This window comes from Limulus polyphemus, unplaced genomic scaffold (genome assembly GCF_000517525.1).
Source record: "Limulus polyphemus unplaced genomic scaffold, Limulus_polyphemus-2.1.2 Scaffold186, whole genome shotgun sequence".
Lineage (NCBI taxonomy): Eukaryota > Metazoa > Arthropoda > Merostomata > Xiphosura > Limulidae > Limulus > Limulus polyphemus.
Window position 1 is genome coordinate 294,637 of NW_013665796.1, and position 9,290 is coordinate 303,926.

At 32.2% G+C, this 9,290-nt stretch overlaps 1 protein-coding gene across 3 annotated transcripts in view; it reads left to right on the forward strand.

The window, feature by feature from the left end:
• LOC106478170 overlaps nucleotides 1-9,052 on the forward strand; it is a 50,424-nt gene extending 41,372 nt beyond the window's left edge. For all 3 annotated transcript variants that reach the window (XM_013938690.2, XM_022381695.1, XM_022381694.1), the window contains exons 8-9: nucleotides 5,442-5,731; nucleotides 7,410-9,052. In XM_013938690.2, the coding sequence (XP_013794144.1) occupies nucleotides 5,442-5,731; nucleotides 7,410-7,778 (659 nt within the window). In that variant the 3' untranslated portion in view covers nucleotides 7,779-9,052. The remainder of the gene's footprint in view (nucleotides 1-5,441; nucleotides 5,732-7,409) is intronic.
• The last annotated feature ends 238 nt before the right edge of the window (nucleotides 9,053-9,290 follow it).

A 9,290-nucleotide genomic window follows, 5' to 3' on the forward strand; every position in this document is an offset into this window, starting at 1 on the left:
AGAGTGGAAAAACTATATATACAAGATAATATCATACAGACTTTGTAACAGTTTTAAATCAACTTCAGTCTAACCCCAAACTTTTCTCATATGAATAAAACAAAAAAGAAAAAGTCCAAAATGTAAAATAAAACTGTATTAAAATGGTCTGGTAAAAAACAACACAGGAACTTCTTTTGTTTTTATGTAACGATTGAAATGTTAGGAGAGTGGAAAAAAAAAGTACATGGACATCGAGAAAGACAAAAGATGAGAGGGAAAATATGAACAAGGTGAATCTATACAGATTTTCCTACATTATGTACATTGAATGTTAAGACAGAAAAGGAAAACTTCCATAGTTTGTTTTTAATCCAGCCTATAAATTCCTGATAACCACAAAATCAATGAACATTAGCACATTTCATTCTGACTGGACAGCATGGACAATGCAAGTTAGATAAAAAAAAAACACAAAAAACAGTAGAATCATTTGATATATGACCTTTCAGTGCCTACCAGATTTAGGGTAAAATAATCACTGTTACAGGGAGTAATGGTTTAAGTAATTGGGTAAGTTGAAGTTGTCTTTCTGGTTTCTTTGGCCTTCAATAAGTGGCAGTATTGTGGATTTCAACTCAACAGACATATCTGAATGTGAAAGTGATATGATTATTGTTTAATGCATACATCCGATTGTATCAAGGTTCTTGGTGGTGAACATTAACAAAGTAGCTTGCACAGTCATTACACGGAATAAATAGAGACACCACAATACTCTGACTGTATAATACATAATGCCAGCTGTCTGTTAACAGCCATGTGCACAGTTACTGAACATGCATTTCTTGTGGCACTGAAAACTCTTACGTTATCTTCCCCGAAACTTTGCATAACACTTGGTTGTGGTTTGTCTTTGAATGCAGACATAACAAATATTAATCACTGTTTGTTCCTACCTGAAGTTCTTTTATGTACTGTACAGTAACATGAGGTAAAAGATACTGTTGTCATATAATGACACAAGCTCTGGCCAGCAAGCCCACTACATTTTAACAGTGGACAATAGGCATAGGAACTCAGTCTTGATTTGAATCTTTGTTACTCAAGACGTGGAAAATTCATTGTGGGTACCATTCACAAGTTTCACCTGAAACTGGGACTCCAGTCCTTCGAGTTTGTGAAGAGTTCAGATAAATACGAGCATTCCACAAGTTTTCTAAGCTCTCCTTTAATAACACACTACACCGTTTTATAATTTCTGTGAAAATAATGTTTACGAATCAAAAAATGACAAGATGTCATCACTTGTGCTATTTGAGGTGGATGTTGTGGCACAGCTGCTAGTTGCAGTTGTGTTGGTTGTGCTTCCTGAAGTGGTATTTCCACTGCTGCTTAACTCAGGGGGGTCTAGATAGGATAGCAGTTCCATAGGATCCACTACACTTTCTGGTAACAACTGTAAGAAGAAAAAAAAAACACATTTTAAGTACAGTAGTACTTAATAGTAGGAATTGGCAAGGATTACAAATAATTCACGAGCCGAAAAACCACCCTATCAAAATTCCTTAGCAAAAAACCGACCTTCAAAGTATTTGTTATAATATATTATGTGCATATATCCTAATAATATACTAAAAAGGTCGCTAACAATTCAAAAGTTTCTAGAACAGCAATTTTTCATCTACTACCTACTTACTTGATCACGTCAGTGGAGCTACCGTCTAGACGGCTTTGACTATAGCTACAACATTTCTCCAGCTTACTTAACTGGTTTGTAAGTATCTGCTTTTGGTATTCCAATAAAAATCTATATATATATGTGTGGTAAACATGCACGTACTTAAATATCTTTTCAACCCAACAGATGGCAGCACATATCGATGGATAGACTTGCGACAGTTTCTAAGAGTAAAGTATATACTTTATAGAGGTATAATGTAAAGAGTAAACAAACAAGAGTATTGAAAAAATTATAGATTTTAAAATGAAGTAGAGATCCTGCTACAAAAAGTAATGAAACAATAATTAAAACCACAATCACAAATTTAGAAAACTTAATCCATACATTGGTAGCTTTATACATTTATCTGTAGGCCAAAGTAAAGATTAAATGTTATAAGTTTGTGATTGTGCATTTAATTCTTGTAAAAGTTATAGCTATCAGGGATATGACTATACTGAAAGTTTATAGATGTTGTTTCCAATCCATGGGCATATAAAAACTGAACACATAAATTTAATCTTAATTTGGTTGGTAAACTTAGACTGCTTCATTTAACTATACGGATCACAATGCCAACCAAAGTAAGGATTGAAAATCCTTTTAAAATCCATTCAACTAGTATCACATTACTTGTTTGTGTACTTTTATTGCAGCATTTATTTTGTATTGGATACTTCTTATAGCAATTCTACGAATAACCAATGATCCCTATTTTCCTTTAAAATTTTAATCTCCCCCCTATTTATTGTATTTAAATACATAAATAACTCATTAATAATCATAATAACCTTTGAGTTACACTTTAATGTAAAGAAAACCATAATCACACAATATAATACCTCATCAAACAACAAGGCCATGTCATCCTGTTTGTTAACTCGCATTCAAAATTTTATTGTAGATCTGTAGATCATAATTCAAATTTTAGTATTATACATAACTTAATTTCTTATTTTAAAAGTAAATATTGAAAAAACAGAGTTAAACATCAATTTTTATGTGTCAAGTGGTATGTTGAATGCAGCACTGGTTCAAATTAGATGTTTGTGATGTTAAAATACTAAGTTTCATACAAATTAGAAACTCAAATTACCAATATTGACAAGCTAGAATATAAAATAACAGCCTTTTATCTTTTCTATTTGTTGAGATATCAAACACATGGCCCCGCTCACCACTTTCCATTTTTGGAAACGATCCCTTGTATAACATTTACTTCAATATATGACAAGTGAATAACCAATCGAAAGCTCACAATGTCCCCCTAGTGGTTTTCTCAGCCATTTTCATGTGTTAGGACACCATCTCAGTCTTTCAAACCAAGAGTTCAAGGAGGTAGGTTGTGTCTTTAGTCTGCTCAAAATTTCATATTTCTTTTAGACCCAAATACAGTTTAATTACTAAGCTTCATAAATTATAGTGTAATTCTATGGTATTGATGTAGTAATTTATGATTTTTTAATTATTGAAATGTATATATAAAAACCTAAAAAAAAATTTTTTTTTCATATTCTCCACATGCAAAATTTTTAAAGGCTTAGCAACCTACGTCAAGGAGCAACTGAGTTCAAAGGTCGTAACTAGAAGAGATAATTGTTTGCTTTACTTCTTTATTTACTGTTCTATATTGTAGGAAAAATAACTTTAAGAACTTATTTCAAAATAGCAATAATCTATGTACATATATAATGTATAATGATTGAAATGTGACTATATTTTACAAAATACTAGTTGACTAAAACACAGTCAAGATAAGTTACTTTGTACAGACCAGGGCCTGGCATGGCCAGGTGGTTAGGGCGCTCGACTCGCAAGCTGCAGGTCGCAGGTTCGAATCCCCGTCCCACCAAACATGCTCGCCTTTCAGCCGTGGGGGTGTTATAATGTGACGGTCAATCCCACTATTCGTTGGTAAAAGTGTAGCCTAAGAGTTGGCGGTGGGTGGTGATGACTAGTTGACTTTCCTCCAGTCTTACACTGCTAAATTAGGGATGGCTAGCGCAGATAGCCCTCGTGTAGCTTTGCGCAAAATTAAAAACAAACAAACAGTTGTACAGACCAAAGGTCACCTTTATGTTATTTGATATGATAACATGAGTGCACGTGAGCTGCATCATTGTAACTTCTCAGTTGTTAACCAGGCATGGGTGAAAGGTCAATATAATGAAAGTTATAAATATGTATAATGTTATGAGATTTAAGCTATTTTGTCTAAACATTTATGTTTTCATGTTATAATTTGTGTTCATTCTAGAATGAAAGATGCATAATTTGTTTATTTCCTAATTTTTTATGGTGGTAGTGAGATTGGTCAAATCTACTGAACCCGTACAGAGATTAATTACTGAAAATAACAGATAAAATATAGTTTTTTCTTAAATGTTTGATAACTATCTGGACATTACAAAAGATTTCACATGTGAAATTTCAAAAGTTTCTGATGCATAAAAGTATTTTTAATCTTAAAATTAAAATTACTTTGCATGATAGATAGGCAAGATGTGAAAAAAAAAGGCATGAAAGAAACATTGCTTTACAAACATTAAGACTTAATAAAAAAAATTTATATTCTGCATATGAAAACATAGTAATGTTTGCTGATAATCTGCCAAATGTTGTCAACATTCGTTTACTAATTTAAAATTTTTAGCATGAAAACTATAACAAGCACAAAATGGCTACGATGTTGGTCCCAGAGACCAAGCCCAGGCTGAAAGAGTTAAGGGGATATTATTTTCTGTTGGAGAATTGCAGGTAAATAGCCCCCCCCCCCCAAAAAAGTAAAATATCCTCAATTGCTACACCTATAGGTGGAAAAGAATGAATCAGAACTACATTTTGATACTTCTTAGCATTTCTTAGGAAGTGAGATGCCACCAAAAACTGACTGCTTTTTGGAAGGGTATGCAACAGTGATTTCCAATGCAAAATATTCATAAACTTAGATAAAAAATTGTATTCATGCATGGTTATCCCTTTTATTTAATGAAATTTGATAATAAAGGAACATAGATCAATTTGAAAACTAGGACCATCTAAAGTAAGACCTCACACAAGTCATACCCAGCTATGGTAAGTAAGTGCTGTGTTTTGTAACTGGGAGAATCCATAAACACAAAGGTCAGTAAATAAAGCCATCCACATGCTTGATACAACATAACCAAGAAGGATCTCTGTCTAGAAGAGTGACACAGGTTGCTTCCACAACATACCCATTCAACTTTTTCATGCCTCAAGCAGCTGGAGAATGAAATGGGTTTTCATGCTTTTTGATACAAAGACATACCACGTAAGTTGTCGATGTAATACCTATGGATTTCTGTGCAATCAGTCTGTTAAAATGGGCACTTGGAAACCATTGTGTTCATGCACAAGATGAATTATGGAAAACATGCAGGGAAAAGTTATGTGCTTTGGACATAAAAACTTTACACCAAAACCTTTTGTAAAGTAAACTATGCTGCAGGGCTATTGTTCAGTCGTAAGTTGACTGGATGTGGAAACATAGACTTGTAAGGACATAGTGAAGTTCAAAAAAACTTTGATATAATGTACTAAACCCCTGTACAACATGCATTGTAGTCTTAAACTTCTGATAATTTCAAACTTTTTGTAGCTGTAATATGTAATTTAGTATTAAATTACTTTTGTAATCATAAAGTAGTACTAAAAAACAAACTATTTGTGTTGAGTTTCATAACTTACATTTCTTTAACCTTGTTTAATTCTACTCTAGGTCATCTAATGAGTAACCTGCCTATTCAAAATGCCAACCTTCAAGTATCAATTCTCTATTCTCATGACTGTTTGCTGCACACCCAAGTTATTGAAGCACTGGCTAAGTTTCTAACGATTAACTTTGGGGTTAATGTCCTTCTTGATGTTGAGCAAGAACATGAAATTATGGTCAACCCAGAAGGCTGGGTCCAGGAATTTGTTGACTACTCCAAGAGAAGTAACAAGAAGATTATTATTATTGAGTCTGAAGGTGCTGTTAAACAACAGTGGGCTCGACAAAAAGGAGAGGTTTGAAATTCCTAACTTATCCTGAAGAATGGTCATGAACTTTAATTAATGTTAGTTAAACAATGACAGAAGGAAATAAATACAAAATGTTGAAGGAAGTTGCCTACCTAGCTTACACTTTTTTATTGATCTTACAGTTTTATTGATCTTTGTTTCCAGTCTGTTACAGTTTTGACTCTTCCTGTGCCATAGTATCTATATTTTCTTACTGATACAATTTTTTTCATTTATTTTATGCAGTAATAATTTATTTTTTATAGTATCATACACATCATTCTGCTTGTATCACACTGTGTGGCCCGGCATGGCCAGGTGGTTAGGGCACTCGACTTGCTATCTGAGGGTTGCGGGTTCGAATCCCCGTCACACCAAACATGCTCCCCCTTTCAGCCGTGGGGGCATTATAAAGTGATGGTCAATCCCACTATTTGTTGATAAAAGAGTAGCCCAAGAGTTGGTGGTGGGTGGTGATGACTAGCTGCCTTCCCTCTAGTCTTACACTGCTAAATTAGGGACGGCTAGCACAGATAGCCCTCATGTAGCTTTGCGCAAAATTCAAAAACAAACAAACAATCACACTGTTTATAATGTAAATAACTTGTAGGTTCTCTGCATTAGATATATTTTAGTAATTGCATTATGAATGTAACAAACTAAATCCTGAGGAAATATTAAAGTAAGAAACAGATTTTCACATTCAAAAGAGAAAACATATTTTTATGTGTCTCTTCAGCATCTTTATTCAATTGTAAAATACAAGAACATTAGTACAGAATATAGTAAGTAGATCCCTGCAGAGTTACAGGACATCAGTGGGGTCAGTAGCATCTCCAGTGATTAACAGAATATCATCACAGTAAATAGTATCACTACAGAGTTACAGGACATAAGCAGATTAAGTAGCATCTATACTGGCTTTCAGTAATTAGTATCCTGTAGTGTTACAAGACATCAGTAAGTAAGTAAGTGTAACATTAAAATGTGTATTAATTAAAGTACAGAATATCAGTAAGGAAGTTATACATCCGTGGCATGTTTTATCAGTCCAATTTCAGTAACTTGGCACTCCATATCAATTTTACTGAGCTGAATCTTAAAAACTGGGGATTTCTGACTATTTTTTTTTGGAGGGGGACTTGTATTTGGTTATATTTATTTTGTAACATAAAATCCATTAATTTCTGGTTAATAATCTAGTGAGGATAGCAAAACTTTAGAATTGGGGAAAATTGGAATATATATATTTTTACTTGGAAACTTCTAAAATATGACTTTATTTTCTAGTGAACTTTCCATCTTCCCTTTTTTTATCAATCTATGGAATTAATCTACTGTTACTTGTACTTTATAAACATTGTAACTGTCATCTCAATATTTCAGTTTCTTTTTGGTTGTTTGTTTGGATGGAAGGTTTTTAATTTTTTATTTTAATTCCTTTTTTTTTCAACTTCACTATATACTAACTTGTAAATAGAGCTCTAACACCATTTCTTGATGAACAGGATCTCTTATAGTTTTTGTAGCTTTATAGTTAATTTGTATTGGTCTGTACATAAGGTTTTGTGAACTTCCAATTTCCCTGTTTTGATGATCAAAGTAAAAAGTTATAAAAATTGATGTGTAAAACAAATAACATAAGGTTCAAATTGTCAACAGTTTTTAATTTGGCTGTTTTCAGAACTTAAAATCAACTTTTCATCACCTGGATTCCCTATTTATGTATGGACTTTCAACTATAACAAGTGACCTAACAAAAGCCTCTTCAGATTATGAACATCTGCTGGTACTTCGGTTCCCGTATACTCCAGCACTTTATGTTCTAGATCACGTAGTACCAAACCGCAGATATCTGATACCCGACCACATGCTAGATCTGTACCATTCAATGTTTCATCATGTTGACTCCAGTGTCCAAAATTCAGAAGAACTATTAGCTCAGTGGCAACAAACCCCAGCTTATATGGGTTTACTGAATGCTTTGAAAGAGATGGAAGATTTCACCACTGCTAACCCAAGCTATATGGATCAGTATTTGCTTAAAGAGTAACACATCCTAAAGCTAACATAAAAGTGGTAAAAAAGAAATAAAATCATTTGCTCAATAACATGTTTACCATTGAAAGCTTCTTTTTTCTCTCTATAAATATTACAGTAATGAATGAAATTGTTTTTAATTCATTGTTTAGTGCATTTTTTTCTCTTGGTAATACAGTGTTTCCAGTAAAAGTCAGTTTTGTAATTTGGTAAATCATTGTACCAAATAAATGCATACCAAAAAGATTCATCTAGTTTGCAAAGCTGTGCTGTTAGTGCAAAAAATCCTACAAATTTTTATCATCTGACACTACATATTGTTGAGGTAGTTTAATAAGCAGTTCTAAGCAAAAATATGAGTCATGTTGTTTAACTGAATACTGCACAGTTTCTCATCTTTTGAATGATATAAAAGTATGTCAAGAAGTAATGAAATGAATTTTACAAATTTTCAAGTAAAATTATACTTCTGAGACTACCATAAAAGAATTGTAAACAAAGTACATACTCATCCTTGAAAGTCTTTGAAATTGAGAATGGAATTTCAAGGGTTTGAAAGTACTTGAAAGGGGCCTTTTTTGCAAAAATACTTGAAAATATTATAGTAGCAGAATATATTGAAGTATCTAACTTTATTGCATGTTGCGGAGTTGAGCACAGTAAATAAAGTATTTTTTCCTTTTTACTCTACATTCATATGTTGAACAAATAAATAGGAATTAGATAAAATTTCAGTGGAATCCAGTCGATTTTGATGTAGATATTAGCTTCCAAAAATTGCTTGAAAAATATCCTGAGAGTACATGGAAAGTGCTTGAAATTGATCTGAGCAATTCAGTATGAACCATGTGTAAAACTTCAGCACACTTTACTCTTTATTCTTATTAATTTTGATGTTGAAAACATTGGTGGTTTCCTTTTCAATGTTGAATTATAATTTTATTGAAAGTAAAATTTACAACCATAACAGCTAATAAGCTTAAAACTATAAGCATATTTGCATTTAATACACATATCTACAATGTACTTCTTCTACTGGTGATTTTACTAAAATGTTTTAATTTTGTGTTCACAGCAAACATCAGTATTATGTGTTATACTGTTTTATGTTAACTGTGTTTTAATAAAAGATGCAATAAAGGTTACACATACAGAAAGATTGATTATTTCAAAACCACTTCTTATATCTGTGCAAGTTACTTTTCAAGTGTAACAAAGATTTTCAAGAAGTTAAAATAAATATTTTGTTTTATTCACATTACAGCAAACTTGTTTTATATTAAAACAAATATTTTTCTAATGTTTTTAACCTAGAATTTATAATATTTTCTAATGTTTTTAACCTAGAATTTATAATATTTTTTAATGTTTATTACCTACCAGTTTATTTTTATATACATTTTTATCTATTATACGATAACTTCTAGTTTTTCTGAGAAAATGAAATTAATTTTGTCATACTGAAGCTAATTGTTATAGGATTTTTATGTTGCATGTGTTACCTGTTAAATTTCGTGTTTCAGTA